The sequence below is a fragment of the Aedes albopictus genome, chromosome 1 (genome assembly GCF_035046485.1).
Source record: "Aedes albopictus strain Foshan chromosome 1, AalbF5, whole genome shotgun sequence".
NCBI lineage: Eukaryota > Metazoa > Arthropoda > Insecta > Diptera > Culicidae > Aedes > Aedes albopictus.
Genome location: NC_085136.1, coordinates 241,807,496 through 241,830,733, shown reverse-complemented (window position 1 = coordinate 241,830,733; position 23,238 = coordinate 241,807,496). Strand labels below are relative to the sequence as shown.

At 47.3% G+C, this 23,238-nt stretch overlaps 1 protein-coding gene across 3 annotated transcripts in view; it reads left to right on the top strand.

The window, feature by feature from the left end:
* Window positions 1–16,401, top strand: part of LOC109425306 (zinc finger C2HC domain-containing protein 1C) — a 256,497-nt gene extending 240,096 nt beyond the window's left edge. For all 3 annotated transcript variants that reach the window (XM_062846515.1, XM_062846514.1, XM_029862153.2), the window contains 3 exons: window positions 10,869–10,929; window positions 15,102–15,388; window positions 15,469–16,401. In XM_062846515.1, coding sequence (XP_062702499.1) covers window positions 10,869–10,929; window positions 15,102–15,388; window positions 15,469–16,098 — 978 coding nt within the window. In that variant the 3' untranslated portion in view covers window positions 16,099–16,401. The remainder of the gene's footprint in view (window positions 1–10,868; window positions 10,930–15,101; window positions 15,389–15,468) is intronic.
* The last annotated feature ends 6,837 nt before the right edge of the window (window positions 16,402–23,238 follow it).

The window sequence follows — 23,238 nt, the reverse complement described above, 5'->3', positions numbered from 1 at the left end:
CTTACGCAGCTCAAGCGTGGGAGCTCCTGTCCACTCCACGGCAAGCCAGCCGGCGGAGGTTATGGACGGAGCATGGTTGCTGAGGGCCATCAGCCAAGTAGCAGGAAAAGGACGGCCCGCATTGGAGGTAGCTGAGCAGCAGCTTGGCAAAATTATTGACTTCGCGACAACTAAGTCGAATATAAGTAAGGACCTGAAAACGGCCTTGCTTCGGCTTAGAGCGTCAGTTGATGAGGCTAAGCAGGAGCACGCGGTCGCGTTGCTGGCTGCGGCAGCGGCGGAACCCGCAAAGGAGAAAGCGTCTAAGCTTACGCAAACGGAGGCCTTCTCCTTCGCGGGTAGTCCGAAGAGTGTGGAAGCGAATGCTCGTGACAAACGTGACAAGCATTCGCAGAAGCGGGCGAGGCAGCCGTCAGGTGAGGAGCTGTCTGGCGGTGCCCGCAAGGCCAGGCGTATAATAACCCCGAAAGCCGGTGGTTATGCCGGAAAGTCGGACCCCAGCCAGGGTTCCCGGAAAGCTGGGAAGGGTGGGCCTGAAAAGGCCGGCCCGTCCCGGAATGATGGGAACAAGGGGTTGCGACCAATGGTGGGCCCTCAGCAGCCACAGAGCAGGGCGATCCAAGGAGAGGACCCTCCTTGGACAAAGGTAGAGCGGAAGAGGAAGAAGAAGGGGAATCCGCAGGCAGAAGTGCAGGTCGCCAAGCCAAGGCGTAGGAAGGCAGGTGCCAGGCGCGAAAAAGGTGACGCTATCGTCATCAAGACCGAACAGTCGAAATACTCGGACGTCTTGAAGGCGATGAGGTGCGACGCCAAGCTTGAGGGTCTTGGAGCCGACGTACGCAGTATTAGACGTACTCGTACGGGCGAAATGATCCTGGAGCTTAAGCGCGAGAAGGATCACAAGGGCGCCGCCTACAAGAGGCTGGCAGAAGAGGTCCTTGGTGATGGAGTGGAGGTGAGGGCTCTTACGCATGAGGCGACTCTGAAGGTCAAAGACCTAGACGAGATCACCGAAGCGGAAGAGCTCGTCACGGCACTGCGGCAACAGTGCGATGTTCAGGTGGCCGCCACAGCCGTCAGGCTGCGGAAGGGGCCAGCAGGGACACAGATAGCTCTGGTTCAGCTACCTGTGGCGGACGTTAAAAAGTCCGTTAAAGTAGGGCGGATAAAGGTGGGCTGGTGTGTATGTCACCTGACATTCCACGAGCCACCAGAGGTTTGCTTCAGGTGTCTGGAACCAGGACACAAGTCGTGGGACTGCAAAGGCCCCGACAGGCGCAAACTGTGTAGGCGATGCGGCGCTGAAGGTCATAAGGCCCAAAGCTGCACGAGTCCGCCCATCTGCATGATCTGTACCGGGAAAACCTCGAAAAACAGACATGCGATGGGTGGTCCAGGGTGCCCGGCCTTTAAGAAAGCCGCAGTGAACAACAAATCACAGTGCAGGTAACGCAGCTGAACCTGAACCACTGTGATGCGGCTCAGCAACTGCTTTGTCAGGCAGTTTCTGAGTGGGAGACGGACATCGCCATCATATCGGACCCATACCGAGTACCCGCCGGCAACGGCAACTGGGTCGCGGATGGGACCAGAAAAATGGCGGCGATATGGACGACGGGTAAATACCCCGTTCAGGAGTTGGTGTCTACTACCTATGAGGGCTTCGTGGTCGCCAAAGTAAACGGGGTCTTCTTCTGTAGCTGTTATGCGCCTCCTCGGTGGCCGATCGAGCAGTTCACGCAAATGCTGGACCGCTTAACGACCGTGCTAACAGGGCGAAGGCCGGTGGTAATAGCGGGCGACTTTAATGCCTGGGCCGTGGAATGGGGAAGCCGTTTCACGAACCAGCGGGGTCAGATCCTGCTAGAAACACTGGCCATCTTAGATGTCGACTTGGCTAATGTCGGTACCAAGAGTACCTTTAGTCGAAACGGAGCGGAGTCAATTATTGACGTGACCTTTTGTAGTCCTGGCCTAACAAGTAGTTCGAACTGGAGAGTAGATGATGGCTACACTCACAGCGACCACCTGGCGGTTCGCTACAGTATCGACTACAATAACAGCAGACAGCGGATAGAAGAAGAGGCGGCTAGGCCAAGGCCAAGCCCTCGCAGGTGGAAGACATCATACTTCGACGAAGGGGTATTTAGGGAGGCGCTCCGCCGTGAGCGAAACTTAATCGGTTTAGACGGCGACGAGCTGGTAGCGGTGCTCTCACGTGCGTGTGATGCGACCATGCCTAGGCGAGTCCACCCTAGAAATGGGAGGCCACCGGCTTACTGGTGGACCGACGCGATTGCGGACCTGCGCCGCGCCTGCCTACGGGCTAGGCGGCGGATGCAGCGAGCACGATCAGAGGAAGAGCGAAACGAACGGCGGGTGGTGTTCGCCGCTGCAAAAGCCGCGCTTAAGACCGAGATAAGAGCAAGCAAAAAGGCCTGCTTTGAGGGTCTCTGTCAGAGTGCCAATACGAACCCGTGGGGTGACGCCTACAGGATCGTTATGGCCAAGACGAGAGGTGTGATGGCTCCTACAGAGCAATCTCCAGAGATGTTGGAGGGGATCATTGGAGGACTTTTTCCGCGTCATGATCCTAGTCCTTGGCCTCCTTTCGTAGGACAGCCGGGGACTGGGGCTGGCGATGAGGAGAGGGTCACCGATGTGGAACTTGCGGGGATAGCTAAGTCCCTTAGCGTAGGTAAGGCCCCAGGTCCGGACGGAGTTCCGAACTTGGCCTTAAAAGTAGCTATTGCAGAGGCTCCCGAGATGTTCAGGTCTGCTATGCAGAAATGCCTGGACGAGGGAGTTTTCCCAGAAGCTTGGAAGAGGCAGAGCCTGGTACTATTGCCAAAGGCGGGGAAACCACCCGGAGACCCGTCGGCATATAGACCAATATGCTTGATTGACACGGCGGGGAAGGTGCTCGAAAAGATCATCCTCAATAGAATGTTGCGGTTCACCGAGGGCGAAAATGGTCTTTCGAGTAACCAGTACGGCTTCCGGAAGGGGAGGTCCACCGTAGACGCTATCTTGTCGGTTACAAAAACCGCCGAGAAAGCACTCGAGCCTAAGAGGAGGGGAATTCGCTTTTGCGCGGTAGTGACTCTGGATGTAAGGAATGCGTTTAATAGCGCCAGCTGGTCTGCTATTGCCGATGCGCTCTTGCGTCTGGGGATACCGGAGTACCTGTACAAGATTCTCGGAAGTTACTTTCAGAATCGTGTACTAGTCTACGACACGGAGGTGGGTCGGAAGTGCTTTCACATAACCTCAGGAGTCCCGCAAGGTTCCATCCTGGGTCCGGTGTTATGGAATGTCATGTACGACGAGGTGTTGAGGTTAGAGTATCCAGTGGGAGTGGTGATTGTCGGATTTGCCGACGACATTACGCTCGAAGTCTACGGTGAAACGATCGAGGAGGTAAAGTTGACTACCAACCACTCGATTAAGGTTGTGGAGGCGTGGATGCGGTCCAGGAAACTGGAGCTGGCTCACCACAAGACAGAGGTGACGGTTGTTAACAACCTGAAGTCGGAGCAGCAGACGGAGATCAGTGTAGGAGACTGTACTATCCTGTCAAAGCGCTCCGTCAAACACTTGGGCGTGATGATCGACGATAAGCTTACCTTCGGTAGCCACGTCGATTATGCCTGTAAAAGAGCCTCCACAGCTATTGCGGCACTGTCCCGGATGATGTCCAATAGCTCTGCGGTGTACGCCAGTAAGCGCAAGCTTCTGGCTAGTGTTGCTACATCCATACTTAGGTATGGCGGCCCGGCGTGGGGCACCGCGCTAAGTACTAAATGCTACCGACGGAAGCTGGAAAGTACTTACAGGCTTATGTGCCTGAGGGTTGCGAGCGCGTACCGTACCGTGTCACACGACGCTCTCTGCGTCATTACTGGTATGGTGCCTATCAGCATTCTTATCAGTGAGGACATGGAGTGCTTCGAAATGCGCGGCACAAGAGGCATACGCAGGACTGTCAGGATGGCCTCTATGGTCAAATGGCAGCGCGCGTGGGACAGTTCCACCAAAGGAAGGTGGACCTATAGGTTGATACCGAGGGTAGATAGTTGGATTAATAGGCGCCATGGGGAAGTCACATTCCACCTGACACAGGTCCTTACAGGTCATGGTTGCTTCCGACAGTATCTACACCGTTTCGGGCATGCGGATTCTCCCGAATGCCCAGTGTGCAATGGTTCAGAGGAAACGGCGGAACACGTTTTGTTCGTGTGCCCGCGTTTTCGCACAATGCGTGACCGCATGCTTGCCACATGCGGGGAGGACACAACTCCGGACAACTTGGTCCAGAGGATGTGTAGGGATGAGTTTGGCTGGAACGCCGTTTCAACGGCTATTACCCACATCGTCTGGGAGCTACAGAGGAGGTGGCGCGTGGACTCGGAGAATGGCTAGTCCAGATGCAGTACAAGAGGTGGTCCAGGGGTTCGGAGTCGGCTTCGTAGGTCATACCGGTGCCCTGCGGTCGAGATCGACCCTTACAACGATTAAGTGGCCGCGGAGAGGAAGTCCCGGTAGCGGTGCTGTCGTGGCGTCGGTCTACTGGGTTGGATCCAAGCCCGCGGTTGGAAAGGGGTCCCCGGCAAGGGTCGGGGCAGGTGGAGACCCTGCCGTCAGCAACCTACGGATGCATCTGATAGGGCCTGAAGGGTAGTGATACCCTTCCTTTGCGGGCAGGTCAGATCGGGTTGCATGTGGGCATCAGTTCTTGATGTCCGCTCAGCAGTAGGGCGCGGGCGGGGTTGACTCTGCCCGCCTTCCGAGGACAAAGGGAGTGGCGAGGACCACTCGGGAAACTGGCTAAGCGCCAGCATGCTACCGTGATGGACTCTCCAAAGCGAGTCATCGATGTTCGTTGCTGCAGGCTACGCAGCTAACCTTGTGGGTGCGATGTGCACTAGCCCCTCTCTGAAGCAATACCTTCTTGGTGGTTCCGGAGAGACGTAGGGTTTGGCGACCATAGGAATGGTTTAGTGGGTACGAGGAGAGAGTAGTCCTGGATTTTACTTTTGTTGTAGAAGACGGCCTGTCAGACCTACACTACCCTAACCTTCTGTTAGGGTGTCTGTTGAGCAGATTATCCCCCTATGGTTTAGAAGGAAAAAAAAAAAAAAAAAAACGCGAGCAGCTTTCGCTTACTCGAGACAACTGCCGAACTGTTTGACATCATCTTAGATAATGCCGTAACCGCCACGCTCGCCCTCTTACAAGCATACTCGACATGACTACTGAAGTACAAACTGTCGTCGACCATGACTCAAAGAAATTTCAGTGAGCGACTCGACTCGATCGAGCACCCGCCCGTGATGACCACTGCCTGTTGTGCAGATTTGCGGTTGTTCACCACCAACACCTCCGTCTTGTGGTGTGCGAGTGACAGTTGCCATGTCTGTCGCATGCGCTGCCGTCAATTCCACCTCTTCAACCGATTCACCGTATACCACCAGGGTAATGTCTGCATAGCCAGTCTGACTATGTCTGGGCTAGTAACGATTGCCGCTTTGATAGCCACCGTCAGAATGCCATCCGAGCACGGGGCCTTGTCCAGCTTAAGTGATTTCGCAATTGCGGCTAGCTCGTCATTTGTCACTGGGGAACCTCGCTCGGACCGAGATGGTCTTACCTCGTGGTGCGGGAACAACGTTTCCTCTATCCTCTGAAGCATCACGGGAGAGCGTTCCGGTGGTGCAGATGTGCCTTTCGTTTTGCGCATGACTACCCGGTAGGCATCTCCCCAGGGGGTTGTGTTGGCCGTCTGACAGAGATCAACGAAGCACGCCTGCTTACGCGCCTTGATCTCTTTGATCAGTGCCAATTTTTCCACCCTGTATGCCACCTCTTGCTCCGCTCTCAACTCATCGATCCGGGCTTTTTGCATCCTTCTCCTTGCCCTATGGCAAGATGCGCGGAGCTCCGCGATTTCTTGACACCACCAGTATACCGGTCTTCGTCTATTCCTGGGTATGGATCGCCTCGGCATTGCCGCGTCGCACGCTCGTCTCCTCAGGGTACCAAATAGACCGTCGCTAGACAGGTAGTCGGTGTTCTGCTCCATGAGCAGTCGCTCCACAAATGCCGGCTTATCGAAACTTGAGGCTAGCCATCCTCGGTGAGTGTCGGTTATCCTCGACTGCTGCCGTCTACCGCCATATTCGATACTGTATCGAATCGCCAGGTGATCACTATGCGTGTACCCGTTATCAACTCTCCAGTCTGAGCTAGGGTTAAGACCCGGGCTCCAGAGGGTCACTGCGCACCGTTCCTGCTATATGTGCTTGTACTGCCGACATTCGCAACCTCAACGTTTAATCACCGACGAACCGACGTGACAGCCAGAACAAATAAATTCAAATTTGTTGTCCGCGACGCCATGATGAAAAATAGCCGAACACTATCGCCACCTCTATAACGGCTCGCGATGATTTGATAGCTTGACACCAAACCCCCGTGTGTTCATATAGGAAACGGTTCGCGTCTGCGCTGATTTAACAGAAGCGATCGCTCGCTTCGCTGGTCGACCGTTAAATTGAGGGGGGGGGGGGCAGTTTTGAATCGCCACTGTCACGTCGGTTCGTCGGTGGTTTAATCCCGCCTTAGCCTCGAGTAGAGCCCAACCTCTCTCGTTCGTAGAGCGACTGCGCCACTCGACCGCCACACCGATGACCAAGGGACTCATTCCTACTAGTGCGCTTGCCAGTGAGTCTAGCATGGACTAGAACTGGTCTATCAGCTACCTGGGTGGGGCATAGCAACTGCAGTAGTAGACCCCATCGATCTTCGCAATTGCGAAGCCTTCACACGTCGTGGAGATTATCTCCTGGGCTGGGTACCGACCGGTCGTACAGATCGCCGCTTTCTTAGCCTTATCCGCTACCCAGTTCCCGTTGTTGGGGGGATGCGATATGGGTCCGAAAGTAGCGCGATGTCTGTACTCGACTCCGAGGCGGATTGCCACAACAGCTGCAGCGCGGCTTCACAGTGATTAAGGTTCAACTGTGTGACCTGCGTCATTTTCGGCCGTTCTGTCCTCTCATGCTTGGGCACTTAAGCCCACCTGTCACGTTGCCTTTGTTCGCCGTGCAAATCAGACACCATACACCATTGGCGTAGCTAACGTTTAAAGCTTGATCGTTACGATCTGCGTGCCTGCTGGGCTTCGCCTGATGTAGATCAGCACTAGCATCATCTCTCCTGTTCTAGTGCGCCGGATGCTTTTGACATCAGCGCCTAGCTCCGAGAGACGATTCTCGCCACGCATAGCTCGCAGCACATCTGCGTAGCTTTTTCCTTCTGTTTTGAGGACCAGTGGCCCCTCGTTTACGATCAGGTTTCAAAACCTTCTCTTTTTGTTTCGTCTTACCAACCGTAATCCAAGGGTTCTCCTTCCCTTGGACCGGTTGGTCACCGCTACTTTTAACAACCTCGACTCGGGGTTTCGGTTCTTTACCCCGAGCTCGTTTCACGACCGGCTTGGGGTTGCTCGCACTAAGCGGGCGTTTGCCCCTCACCGGCCGCTCCTCGTCGACGGATCTCGGCCTTTTAGCTTGTGCCGAGATTTTCGCTCTATCTGCAGCCCCACCTGGCTGCACCCTAGTCGCGCTCTCTGTAGAGGTCCGTTTGCGTGGACCTCTCTACTCTACCCGCGTCCGTCACTTTGCCTCGCTCGACCAAGAGATCATATTCCTTCTTGCCCTGGGCCACTGAATCGCGGAGCCTCAGCAGACCTTTTTTAAGGTCTTTGCTGATGTTGTTCCGCTCGCTCATGTTGCCGATCAGCTCGTCGAGCTGTTCAGCGATCACCAGCAACTTCGGAAGCCCATCTCTGTTACGAATCAGCGCACGCGTGAGTTCCGCTCCATTCATCTGCGTGTCCTCGGTCGCTGACCCGACCCTCGGTGTTCCGTACTTCGACACTTGGGATCCCACCCTCGCCACTTGCATTGGTGATCTAACCAGTCCACTTCTCGCAAACGGATTGATCACATCACCCTCCGTATTCTCGACCTCTTTGATTAAAAACGAATCCATCACTGCAATAAGGGTCCCCCTTAGAGCCGCTGTCCCTCACTGCCACTGAAATAGTCGCCCAATGATCCCGGTGGTTATCTATGCAAGCAGGGAGGCCACCCACGTGTTGGCACAGGTCCATATGGGACCTGAGCACAGAGCCAGAATCAGCGCTAATCAGGATACTTCATCTGAACCTCCACCCAGTTTCTTCTTAAGGGTTTTGGTCGCCGTTGAGTTGTATATTTAGGGATTGTTGATTTTTTTCGGTGATTGCAACACACTAAAACTAGATGTATAACGATGGCTGAAAGTCAGTAGGCCGAAACGTTATAAATCATGTTTAGTGTGTTGAAATCATCGAACAAAATCAACAATCCCTAAATATATACTCCACCCAGTTAGTTTCCTAAGCTGGGTACAGATTGGGATCGTACTCTAAGGCCTTGCCAAGGTTTTATGGGACGGAAGGCAGCTCCGACATTAGCCCATCTGTCGTTTCAGGTCAGTGTCACCCGGCCCTATTAAGAGGATAGAATGCCATCGCCACCAGCACACCTCTACTCCGCGGTCATCTAAGAGTGTACCATCTCGTTGACCAGTTCCATAGCGCGCCAGTATGCCGTAATCAGGAACTTACTGGCATTGCTCCTGATGTGCCCAAGGCACGCCTGACCAGGCTAGGGCATTTTGGAAGAGGTGCCGATTCGTTGTACAGAGTTGATGCTTCCGGATGTGTGACATTTCTGAAGAGGCCCAGCAGAGCCCACTGCTGAACCCCCGCCACGCCTAGGCAAACTCCGCTTGAACTATTCGTGTGCAGAGCAAATGATGCTCGGTCACCTTGCGATGCCAAATATGGTGAGTCCTCACTAGCGTTCGAACTACTTCGCCTAAGAAAAGCCGTCTTACGCTCCCACCGTATTGCCCAAAGGCCCTGACAGGAGCAAACTGTGCAGGAGATGCGGCGTCGAAAGCCAAGGTACGAGTGTACCTATTTTTCTGATCTGTGCCAGAAAATTCGTGAACAACAGGTATCTAACGGGTGGTCCAAGGTGCCCGGCCTTCAATAAAGCCGCAGTGAACAAATCACAGAGCAAATAACGCCGCTGAACCTGAATCACTGTGACGCGGCTCAGCAACTGCTTCGTCAGGCGGTTTCTGAGTGGAGGACGGATATCGCCATCATAGCGGACCCATACCGAGTACCCGCCGGCAATGGCAATTGGGTCGCGGATGGGTCCAGAAAAACTGCGGTATTATGGACGACGGATAAATACCCCGCCCAAGCCTCGTTGGATAAATGTACAACTCGTGCTGAAAAAACATCATTTTGCAACTTGTTGCATAAATAACTATTTTAACATTTGCGCGTGGACAAATACCGATTACCGATTACCGCATGGTGCAAATTTTAAACAGAAGAAATCGGATTTTTTTACCCGTAGCCTACTATGATATGAGTTAGAACTTAGGGGTAGGCGGGGCATAATGAGCACCTTGTATTTTCACGGTAAATTTCCAGATTTTCAAAACAAATTGCTTGATTGTAGTTTAATTACCTCAAATCCAGTGAATTGATGACGAAACATTTGTCAAAAAAGCCGTTTGCTTTGAAAAAATAGTCAAAATCCGTGAAGTGGCCATGTATGTACTGGGGAAATATTATTAGAATCAGCTGACCTAAAATAAGGTTTTGGCATCGAAATAAGAACGTAATGGGTATCTATCGAATTTCTTGATATTTACTGGGTCAATGAAATATATTTGTAACACTTTCAAAATATTTGTATAATTATTTTGTTTAAAAAATATACTTTAAAAAGTTGATAGTAGGGTGGGGCAAAATTAGCAACTGATGGAAAAATTATGAATTTTTTTAACATTTCAAACAAACGATTTTCACTTTTGGTTTTCTCTGTTACGATGCATATAGTAAGGTTTTATCAATAATTTCCAATTTATTAGCTTTAAAAATCAATATCTGTGAATCATCATCGTTTAAAAATGCCTTATTAGTATACTCCATGGAGCCCCACAGTTCCCTACAAATTAAACCCCATAATCCCCTCCAATTATCTTTGTTTGTATCCGGTATGCTTTATCATTGACAAGAACAGTTAGTTAGCATTTGGTTGTGTCCAAAACAGGAATCGACCATCTTGCCCCACCTAGGGTGCTCATTATGCCCCACCCCTAAAACGCAATCCATGATTTTATACGTTTTTAAAAACATTAAATTTTATAACTATATTCGAAATTTCAACGATTAGTTTTTGTGAGTTAAGGTTCAAATGAGGATTATACGTCAAAATTACACATTGATTGCGCTTAATTTACTGGATTTGGTGGCAAAATGCTTAAGCTGCTCATTATGCCCCGCCTACCCCTATGTGCACGCAAACAAAACCAAGACATTGTGTGTGCAGTTGATATGGCAACCTTATTTGTACGATGGTGCAAACATTATCACGCATACGTTATAGAGAAAAAATCAGGCCGAACATTTCTATAGGTCCTAAGTGCAGAAGAGAAGCTCTCTTAAAGCAAAGAGTTATGGTGGAAGTGGTGTGATCGATTTCTTTGCATCGGCCCTCTATTCTTCAAATTACCCACTTAGTTATGAAACTGTACTTGCATCTTCTCGTTCTCACTTTAGTTAAGTAAAGAGAAACCGATCATCTCAATGTCGCCCTTATACAAACTCTATCTAGATTTCATCATTTTCATCAATATTAATTTTAGATTTATTGATTGAAACATGGTCGTTTCATGAAAGTGACAAATATTCTAACCGAAACATATCGATTTCCTCTCTGTTCTATCTTCCCCAGACCTTCAAAGTCGCCTCCTTCGATGACAACGAGAACCTGCTGGATGACGAGAAATTTCCAGGTAATTACACGTGTCAAACTCGATTATTCAATATGTTCTGCTCAACCTGTTCCCCTCTAGACTATATAAAGGAAAACCATGGTGCCGCGGGGAAGGGCGAAAGACATGCACCGCGCGGATCGATATCCATCGAATGTCAATCTTCCCATCGCACCGAGACGAGTCGGAGTGACAGTTCCGTGGCCCCCGCCGACATTACATTATGCCATCCTTTCTCCTAGCCCCGCTAATCCCAATCAGCAGCCACCATACTCGTCGACGCTAATGGCCCATGGCCCGGTCGGCCTCCCGCCCGAAAACAATCACGTGTCACGTCAATTTGCCTGAGTACACAAATTTTGAGCCCGGTTCGTTCCACCCTATTGCGCGATACACGATCGTTACACGACCATCAAATCGAATTTTCATTCATCCCCTTTTTCCTCGCGGAACCAGTCGCAGTCAGTCGTCGGTGGTGCTAACGATGTGAAACGTCGCGTCGCGACGGCGGGGAAAGGGATCCAAAGTAGGAATCAGGAATAAGAATAAGCCTCCCAGCCCCAGGTAGACTTTTATCTGTATGTTGCAACTGCGAGAAAATTGACTACGGATTACTGGGACACAGTGTTTCAAAATAAGTTTTCTGCATATTTTATCTACTACATACTATGCTATCTTGTATTCTATTATGAGATTCTGTAGCAATTTCTCCAGAGATTCAGGAGCAATCTCTCCCAAAACTCTGGAGAAATCACTCCCGAGATTCTGGATGAATCTTTTTCAAGGTTCTGGAGGAATCTCTCCAAAAATTCTGGGAGAATCTCTCCAGAGATTCTGGGAGAATCTCTCCAGAGATTCTGGGAGAATCTCTCCAGAGATTCTGGGAGAATCTCTCCAGAGATTCTGGGAGAATCTCTCCAGAGATTCTGGGAGAATCTCTCCAGAGATTCTGGGAGAATCTCTCCAGAGATTCTGGGAGAATCTCTCCAGAGATTCTGGGAGAATCTCTCCAGAGATTCTGGGAGAATCTCTCCAGAGATTCTGGGAGAATCTCTCCAGAGACTCTGGGAGAATCTCTCCAAAGATTCTGGGAGAATCTCTCCAGAGATTCTGGGAGAATCTCTCCAGAGATTCTGGGAGAATCTCTCCAGAGATTCTGGGAGAATCTCTCCAGAGATTCTGGGAGAATCTCTCCAGAGATTCTGGGAGAATCTCTCCAGAGATTCTGGGAGAATCTCTTCAGAGATTCTGGGAGAATCTCTTCAGAGATTCTGGGAGAATCCCTCCAGAGATTCTGGGAGAATCCCTCCAGAGATTCTGGGAGAATGTCTCCAGAGATTCTGGGAGAATCTCTTCAGAGATTCTGGGAGAATCCCTCCAGAGATTCTGGGTAAATCTCTCCAGAGATTCTGGGAGAATCTCTCCAGAGATTCTGGGAGAATCTCTCCAGAGATTCTGGGAGAATCTTTCCAGAGATTCTGGGAGAATCTCTCCAGAAATTCTGGGAGAATCTCTCCAGAGATTCTGGGAGAATCTCTCCAGAGATTCTGGGAGAATCTCTCCAGAGATTCTGGGAGAATCTCTCCAGAGATTCTGGGAGAATCTCTCCAGAGATTCTGGGAGAATCTCTCCAGAGATTCTGGGAGAATCTCTCCAGAGATTCTGGGAGAATCTCTCCAGAGATTCTGGGAGAATCTCTCCAGAGATTCTGGGAGAATCTCTCCAGAGATTCTGGGAGAATCTCTCCAGAGATTCTGGGAGAATCTCTCCAGAGATTCTGGGAGAATCTCTCCAGAGATTCTGGGAGAATCTCTCCAGAGATTCTGGGAGAATCTCTCCAGAGATTCTGGGAGAATCTCTCCAGAGATTCTGGGAGAATCTCTCCAGAGATTCTGGGAGAATCTCTCCAGAGATTCTGGGAGAATCTCTCCAGAGATTCTGGGAGAATCTCTCCAGAGATTCTGGGAGAATCTCTCCAGAGATTCTGGGAGAATCTCTCCAGAGATTCTGGGAGAATCTCTCCAGAGATTCTGGGAGAATCTCTCCAGAGATTCTGGGAGAATCTCTCCAGAGATTCTGGGAGAATCTCTCCAGAGATTCTGGGAGAATCTCTCCAGAGATTCTGGGAGAATCTCTCCAGAGATTCTGGGAGAATCTCTCCAGAGATTCTGGGAGAATCTCTCCAGAGATTCTGGGAGAATCTCTCCAGAGATTCTGGGAGAATCTCTCCAGAGATTCTGGGAGAATCTCTCCAGAGATTCTGGGAGAATCTCTCCAGAGATTCTGGGAGAATCTCTCCAGAGATTCTGGGAGAATCTCTCCAGAGATTCTGGGAGAATCTCTCCAGAGATTCTGGGAGAATCTCTCCAGAGATTCTGGGAGAATCTCTCCAGAGATTCTGGGAGAATCTCTCCAGAGATTCTGGGGGAATCTTTCCAGAGATTCTGGGGGAATCTCTCCAGAGATCCTGGGGGTATCTCTCCAGAGATTCCGGGAAAATCTCTCCAGAGATCCTGGGGGTATCTCTCCAGATGTTCTGGCAGAATCTCTCCAGAGATTCAGGGAGAATCTCTCCAGAGGTTCTGGGAGAATCTCTCCAGATTCTTCATTACGCCTGTACGAGTACGTCTAATATTTCGTCTGCCGACTTCCGAGAGACTTATCGGTTTTGATGGCGAGTGCGTCATCCTTCTCGCGCTTGGCACCTGTCTTCCTACGTCTCTTAAGCCTGGCGTCCCTACGTTCCTGCACGTCCTGAAGTTTATTCTTCTTCTTCTGCTCTAATATGATCCAGGGCTCTGATTTAAGTAAGTCGGCAAGTAATCCAGCGTCCTTCATTGATGTCGGATGTATCAGTTATGTCTATTGAACAGATTTCCCAACCTATGTTTTAAAAAAATCCTTTATTGCCCATTGTGTATCGCTCCATATCTGATCGCCTTTCTGACTAAATGATGCCTGTATTGCACTTCTATACACTGTTCCTTCCACGAAGCCGAAAACCGATAACAACGCATATTCAAGTTCCGTTTAGGAAGCCCATTCCAGCAACTACCTTCTAGAATACATACGTAACGTACCCTCGTGTTATCTCCATGGAGTACTGCCTGTACCCCAGCAGGCGATGGGGACGACAACGACAACGGCCTACTCCGGTGAATAATTGAGTAAAGGATTCTATACCACTCCACGTCACAGTCTGTCTCGACCGTCTCGACTCTCGATATACTTTTTCCTTGTTCGATTCGAACGACGGATAAGTTGATTGAAGGAAAAGCTATCTGCTTTCCCTCGGTCACGCCTACTCTGCTGATGCCCTCCCTTCCTTCGTTTCACGTTCGATTTCGCCGCCACGACGCGATGATCATTCACCGTCGCATGATTGGCTGTGACAATTTGCGTCAATTTACTGATTGTCGAAGCACGAAAAGCGCCATGCCTGATTTATTACTACCGTCTCTGAGTGGAAGCACAGACACAGGTTGGTAGTGTAGAAGCGTATAGGCATCCATATGATGTTTTTATGGATCCCAATCTAAAAAATAATGATATCGATTATGTTGGAGTGTTTTCTCAATCAATGTCAACATAAGGACATCATAATTACGGTAGAACTTCTTCTAAACTCTGAAATTAATCTGAACAAGAACAAAATTCCCATGGATTCAAAATTGAAATTGTTGAAGATTTAGATTCCATGAGAGTGTCTCCTTAATTTTGACAGAAATTTGCCTGACTTGTCTGATCACAGACAAATATTACTTCACCTTGACTTCACCCAAGACTTAGACTAAGAATTTGCATTCTATGACAGATACGTATTTCGACCTCAACTGTAAGGTCGCCTTCAGTGTCTTGTACTTGACTTACAAGTATTCCACTAACACGACCTGGTTCATCATCAACACAAAGTTGTATACATGACAACAAACGCATGGTTTACAACTAATTTGTACCTTTAAACACTCTTCTTGACTACTGTAAAGCGGACTTGGTGTGATGATTATTAGTCCCGCGACTATCACGCTAAGAACCTGGTATCGGATCCCACTTCCGACATACTTTCAAAATGTCAGCTCTTTCAATAAAAATAAAAAAAAATCTTCACATACAACTTGTTCTAGAACACCGCAGAATTTTCTACATGGAACTCGTCTGTAGACTGATCATTTGATACCCTCTTTGCCTTCCAGATACCATCTCCTTCGACGACGATCTCACACTGACCCCGACGCCCATCGTTCGGAAACTCCCGAACGTTGGCAAACTGAACGGCCAGCAGCAGAACGTCAACAGCGTCAAGCTGAAACCCGTTCCGGGTCGAACTCCCTCTACGCCGGCTCCATCTACCGTCAAAACCTCCAGCAGTGCAACCAAACCCGTGCCCAAGAGGGCACCTCCCGTACTGAGCTCCTCCTCAGCTCCGGCAGCACCTGTCCCAGCTCCAACACAATCATCGAGCAGCCCCTCGTCCGCCAAGGTAAGTAGGCTATGATCAACACTGGACGTCATTCTCCCTAACATATCTAATCAAACTTCTACCGGAACATGTTTTCGCAGTCATCGGCGTCCCGCGCCTCAACCGGCAAATCAACGGCCATGGCCACCCGGAAGCCATCGGCCGCTTCATCCGTTGCTTCAGCGGCGTCCCACCGTTCCTTCCAGGATGAACCCGTTCCGGACGGTTTAACGCGGTGCACCATCTGCGGTCGTAACTTCGCCGAAGACCGGATCGAGAAGCATCGGGAGATTTGTCAGAAGACGAAAAACAAGAAACGCAAGGTCTACGACACGACCAAACACCGAGTGCTGGGAACCGACGCCGAAAAGTACGTGCTCCAGAAGAAGAAAGTGGGCGTCGCGGCCAGTAAGAAGTCCATTTCCGGCCCATCGGCCACGGCGGCAGCGGCCAAGGCAGGAGCTGACAGCAAGCGCAAGAGCGACTGGCGCCGGAAGCACGAAGAGTTCATCCAGGCCATCCGGGCGGCCAAAGAGATGCAGGCCCATCTCGCCAAGGGTGGCAAGCTGTCGGATTTGCCCCCGCCGCCACCATCGGAGAATCCAGACTACGTGCAGTGTCCGCACTGTTCGCGCCGCTTCAATCAGACCGCTGCCGAACGACACATTCCGAAGTGCGCCACCATGCTGCACAACAAACCGAAACCGACCGCGAAAGCGAAGAGATTTTAAAGCGTAGCCAGCGTAGCAGCGCAGCACTAACCAAACGGCAAGACCGAAAGCCACTATCCTCCTCATAATATTGTGTAAACCTAACAACAAGCATTACATTTATTTTTTAACCTTTTTCCCCTATGTGACGAAATTGCATGTATATATTTTATAATCCTTTCATTTAAAAGCAAAAAATACGAAAAGGCAAGTGTTACATTAATCAGCATATTATTTTTAACAGAAATCTGATCCACTGCGAACGAGCCCGAACAGCGACTGGCTGACTGAAATAATAAAGCTATATACTGAAAAAAAACGCAACGATGAGATATTTTTTTTTTGTAATTGAAAAGAAAGCCTTTCACCGGTGTTCTATGTTCCGGTCTTCCATATTGGGCATGCCACCATAATGGCGTCAAAACGAACACAAAGCGACTAAGCATCGATTTAGGATGTCACGCAAAATCTGGAATTTTAGACCCCCCTTCCTATGTACAGCCACAGCAGAGACACTCAGGCTTCAGTCTGACCGGTAAGGTAAGTAAGCCCCTGTGACTGAAACTACACTTAACATACACCCTCGTTGAGCTAACCTCAACTTTCTATTGATCTTTGCCTTCTATGGGCAGTATAGCGATCTGCGCTGTTGATCGTTTGGTCCCATCAGCAGGTCCACATCTCATGGTTTCACTCGGAAGCATCGGACTCACTTTCAGAGTACACGATTGATCGTCCGCTTTGCAATCATCCGTCAAAATTGCTGACGCACTACCCGACTAGAAAATTATATCAAGTTTGTATCATATTGTGTTATGATGTTATAATATTTTTCTCTAACTTATTATGTTATAAATTAGGTGCAGGATGATGTTAAAATAACTAAAATTGTAACAAAAAGTACACTGGTCTAATCAAGATAATATCCTATTTTATTATAATCATATCGAAATGATAACAAAATGTGATATGAATTTTATCCTCTGGATTACTGGTTTCTATCATAATTTGATATAATTTTGTTACATTATTTCCCAAATGTCGAAGATTCAAAACTAAATTATAATACAATGAGTTATGAAACTACATTTATAACATAATGTGATATAATTGAGTTATAGTATTTTGAAAACACCAATGGTGATCTCCATCAAATGGTGTTTGTCTGGCAATATTAAAGGGTGACGTTGGTTTCTTGGAACCGACAAAGCATTCAATTCACAACTGAACCTTCTCCACATGTTCTGCATGTACACGTACACACTCCACTTAAGGGATCATTCCAGTCGAAACCTTGCTTCCAGAGCTATTGTATCACTATCTTTGTTGTTGCGGATTATCTCCGGGATGGTTTAATACTGGCATTGAAAGCTGTAACCGATGGTCACAAATATTCCACTTGTTGCCTCCAACACAAGTCACATTATAATAATGTTTTTTACCGTGTATACAAATTCAGACGAAGGATGAGTGGCGGCTCTCACATGTCTATTTGACAGGTGAAGCGCTCACGATTCCTCTTTCCCCTTCACTCACAACTCGGACTAATTTGTTGTAAGCGGTTCGAGCGCAGCGAAACAAACGCTTGAACACTCAAACAAAATCACAAATAGAGGTCGTTAATGTATTTCGACAAGACATTACATACCAAGGTAGGAGATTGTTGAAACGTCAAACTTCGTATCTTTACGAAGTTTGCCCTCCGAATTTCCACCAACTAATAAAACTACTCAGTCAACACAGAAAAAGCCTCTTTTCTGTCACAACCATTGGACAATTAGTAGTGCGCGCCGTGCTTAATTCCAAATTTTCCCAAGGTGGGATTTGTTAAAAGTGTTTCTCTGTGACCTTATTAATTTAATTTTGTGTTTTTTTTTCTAGAATAAAATAGTGTGCTAGAAAATAGTCACAGAAATTTGAAGTAGTGGTGAAAAGAAAAATAATTAGGTTGGTAAAAAATGATTCATTGTAGTAAATGTGCTAAACTGTGATTCTTTTTGTTTAATTGTTTGAAGAATTAGATTCGACAATAAGCTATTGTCAAGCTATTGTGAAGAGCTATTGTTAGTAGTTTAAGAAGAAGAATAAGCTGAAAAAAGGTAATTATACGCAGAAAACTGGTGATAGTGAAACAATAGGTTATGACGTCACGATAGGGAGTCTAAAGCCATGTGGTAGGTCCACACCAGGGCCTTTTTTCTTTTGTTTCCGGCCTAATTCCCAGGAATACTCCGACGCCATTCCGGTTGGTAACCCCAGCGCGCCACCAGTGATACCACTCGCTATTGTGGACGTCCAAAAACCCCGAAGTTGTGCAGAAGAGATCCGCGCCAACCGCCTGGAGTTCTGGGATCGGCCATAGACATCCTCCGGCCATTTTGGATCGGCCATCGCTGGTCGATACCCTCCGCGACCCATCAGTGATCCCTCTCCGTCCGTGAAGCCCCGAGAGCAGTGCCGGAGCATCGGCTCGCCTGCTTGGCTCCTCAGTTTCATCGTGTCGGGCCACTTGCTGGCCAGTACACTCGTTCAAAAGGTTCACCATCGCTCCGCCACCCCCGGCGGTCGTTCAGAAGGTTCACCATCGCCCCGCCACCCCCGGCGGTCGTTCAGAAGATTCACCACCCTTCCCGCCTCACCCGGCGGTCGTTCAGAGGACTCACCACCAGCCCCGTCCCATCTGGCGGGCAAACCAACCGAGCACCACCCGCTTCCCGCCCGTCCAGCAGTCGCAACACCTTCAGGCATGACGATGCCTTCGGCAAGTACTCCCTATCATTGTGTGACGTCCTATAGGGCCCAATAATGGGCGAATAAACCCAGAATGTTGTAAAATGTATGAAGGTGATCGCTATTTTTATTTTACAAAAGCGCATCCTTGATTTAATAAGGTTACTGGTTCACTTACGTTTCCTCCGGGCCCAAAAGGGAGCCATCAAGCCTCGTTCTCCTTTGGTTTGCTTTAAATACGCTTTTTCCGTTAGACTTGTGAGACCTCTTGTGTTGAAAGACCTTGGTAGGTACGTTCGTAGCGGTTGCATGTAACACCCCTGTGGACAAGTGTTTCATTTGCTTGCGTTCCTACCGTTCAGTGAGTTACTCCCAGCCTGTGGGGGAAAAGGGGAACTTCGTTCCTATTGGAATAACGACCCTGAATTCATATTTACATTACTTAGAGAGTTACAAAGCAGCCTTCAGGTTGGTCAGCTTCAATGCTGTAAATCAATTATATTTATATTGAATTTGTATTGATAATATCTACCGCTTCGTCAGAACATCATTCGGTTTCTCTGGCAACTCGAACAACAACTCGTCTTCAACAGTGTTCCATAGCAGTCCCAGGGTTTTGAAGACTTTGTTCATGTCGTGGTTTGCAAAATCGACCTGCGCCTTTCACCAGGAGATTTGCAGTTGATGTCTCCGGCGCACTATTTCTTTGATTTATGCTCAATAAGTGCTCTGAGCACACTGAGTTGATTTGTTGCAATCGCGCACTTTAATTTTCGTTTTCGCACTCTTGTAAACTCGTGCGATAGTCCAGTGAGTGAATTCCGACGCAAAATTTCTTCGAAGAGAAGAAAATTTTCTTACAGGTAGGCAATGGAAGAAAATTTCTTCTCTTCGAAGAGATTGTGCGCCGGAATTCGCCCACAGAAGTGTACTAAATACGCTATACTAAACTTGTTTACGTACCGCAATACAAGACCGAACCGAACGCAAACCGAGAATGACCCATTTTACGAAGTGACAACAATGTTGATGATATTGATTTTCACGGGTTATTGGACGCTACCTCCTGTCAAAATTCATTCATATAATCGGCTCGTAAAATGGACTATGGAACCCGGATAAAAACTAACCATAGGGTGTATGGTGAAAACCATTCCTGCACCATACAGTGTACCAGCTACAATAAAGTGTATTGTAATGAAATGGTTTGCTATACTATACATTTACATTGGATTTTTATGTAACAATATATTATACTGTTTTTCTTACGTTTGAACCATTCACTTTTCCGAAACATTATTTTTCCGTGAATTTTTAATTATTTCTAGTGTTCGATTTGAATAGATCGTATGTTTGCTGTGATTTCTATGCAGATTCGACCTATTCAAATCGAACACCAGATTTATTCAGTTTAAGATTTTTTCCATGCTTTGTTTTGTTGATGTTTGTGACTTTTTTGATGCAAAGGAAAGGAAAGAGAAAAAAGTGAATAAGTTGAAACATCAATTCAACCTTTTGGAATCGATTTTTTTCGCCGCTGTCGACGCAACCTCGCTGGTGTCGAACACGTTTGTTATGCTCGGTTTCATCGCCGGGGTCATATATGACCCCTCCGGCTCCAAAGGGTTAATGCCAATAACATGTTTAAATCAGTGGTAAACCAGATGTCCTAAGAACTGCAGGTCCAAGCAGGGGTCCAAGAGATATGGCGGGCTTGAGGGCGGGTTAGGTGTGTAGAGTGCGATGAGAGAAATACGAATGCAATGTAGGCCAACCCGGAAAGATGCAGAAAGTTCAACACAGCCTCCTGTCACCGCAATACTGCCCCACAGGAAAATAACGAGCCAACATCTCTGGTTCCCACTTCCAGCCGCCTCGTTGAACACAATAGCGGCTGCTTGGTTCCCCATGATAGCGCAACAACATAATTCCAGGAGCAAAAATCAAAAGCGGCGAAACTATTTTTCACAACCAATTTTTTTTTACCTTTTAAAACCGTTAGTTTAAGCGAAACATGATTTTTAATTTCGCAATTATTTATTTAAAAATGAAGTCGTAATAGTATCAGCTCGTCTTCGTCACGGGAATAAAGTTTCCATAAAATTTAGAATTGTTATTGACATGATGCAGCCACAGTCAATAACCGATCCTGGATTTTGATGCTGACCTCAAAAACATGGCCGCGTGACAGGAGGCTGGTTCAACACTATTCTTTCTGTATTTGCATTTAGGGGAGTTCTCTCCTCTTCTCTCATGTGAACTTGCTTTCGACCACAGTCGAATCAAATGCGGTTGACAAACTTTATCTTTGACGTAGAGCCATCTTTAACATATGGACTGGACTGAACACTGAAATGACTTTTAATATAGGTTCGTCTGCGGGTTCGCTTTTTAACCTAACTTCAAGGTTGCAACCATTCATTTGCAAAAATTTACATTCATTTTCTATTATCTCAGTTCAGAAGCATGCTATCGAAAAACAATGTATGGATGAATTGAACCTTGTAGTGTAGTTTTATCTGAAAGTTCGCCGAATAGCTTTAGGGTCGCACACGCATTCCAAAGTCGTGAGTGAGCTGTGAAGGCAACTTTCCAAATTTGTGAATGAAATTTATATTCACCGCGTGGAGAGTTGCCTTCACAGCTCTCTCACGACTTTGGTATGCGTGTACGACCCTAATGCTATTCGGCGAACTTTCAGATAAAACTAAAAGGTTCAATTCTTCCATAAATTGTTTTTTGATAGCATGCTTCTGAACTGAGATAATAGCAAATGAATGTAAATTTTTGCAAATGAATGGTTGCAACCTTGCCTAACTTATATTTGAATCGAAATTGACAGTTATTTCATGAGTTGTTATGTATTTCAAACTTTAGTCAAACAGGTGCCTCAATATTGCAATAACGGTTAAGCACGCTGTAATGATACTTATGTACCTCGTCACCCACTTCATGCAACTACATTAGTGGTCTAATAACACTTAGCGCACTCGGTATAGTTCCATCATGCCGCTCAAAGTGTTGCCACAAATAATGCTAAGTTTGCAAAACCCGGTTATCTGGCTGGTGGGGCATGGGAGCCTAAGCTTCAACTGTTAATGCAATCAGAGACTACTCAGACTTAGACGTGGGCGATCCTATATACACTGTGGTGCATAATTGATCGGACAAACGCCGATTTTCATACAAAATGGCCAAGTTTAAGATGCTGTAACTATGGTTTGGTTTGGTGGAATGAGCTCAATTTTTGACACGGAACTACGAATATGCTGAATTTTGTGTATACAAATTATAAAATGTTTTCGTTCACAGGTCTGGGCGTGGCAAGGCGTTGAAAATATTGCAAAAGTGATCGGACAGCGGTACCCATTTGATTTACACGCGTGCCGCTGTCCGATCACTTTTGCAATATTTTCAACGCCTTGCCACGCCCAGACCTGTGAACGAAACCATTTTATACTTTGTATACACAAAATTCAGCATATTCGTAGTTCCGTGTCAAAAATTGAACTCAATCCACCAAAGCAAACCATAGTTACAGCATCTTAAACTTGGCCATTTTGTATGAAAATCGGCGTTTGTCCGATCAATTATGCACCACAGTGTATGAAGGGTTATCCAAAACGCTCTGGAGAATTCCCAAAGCGCATTCTAATAAATCTAATAAGCCTAAGATGCCATTAACAGGAGGAAAATGGCAAGATAATATAACAATATATGGTTTATGTAATGTAAAACAATTCAACATAACAAAAGAGAACCATTCCAAAACCATTTAATTAAATGTATAACCAGTAGTGAAATTACAATTAAAAACAATTTATTTACGGTACATTTTATTGTTTGAAACCATTCATGTACCATACAATGTACGGTATATTTAAACCCACGTATCAGTATTTTGAACAATTCATTAACAATAAAATGTATGGTTTTGCAAAAAAATATATATGGAGAAAAATATTTTTTTATATTGTTACGATACTTAACAACCTGTACAATATATTGTAAAAATCTTATTTACAATTCACGGTATGGTGTCCTACATTACATCTTATTGTTTTTGTATTTTTATTTTTACAGTGGTGTCTATTGTATAAATATGGTTCTAAATAGTACTGTTACAATATAACGTTTGGTTTTTCTACTGTATTTTTTATTCGGGAACCCAAAGCGGCTTTCGAATTGGTAAATGAGTGGTGCCGAACAGTCAATAAGGATAAGTGACATTTCAACACACGAACACTAGCGTGAATTTTTACATACACAAAAGCCTTTGAATTACTATTTCAGATTGCATATGCAAATATTACCCAATTGATTTGGGTAAAACCAGGGAGGGTGCAGGCACGTCAAACTCGAACAAACTACGCCTACCTACCATGCATCGAGCGGGCCTTCCCAAACAACACAATGCGATTTCGCGGGCCA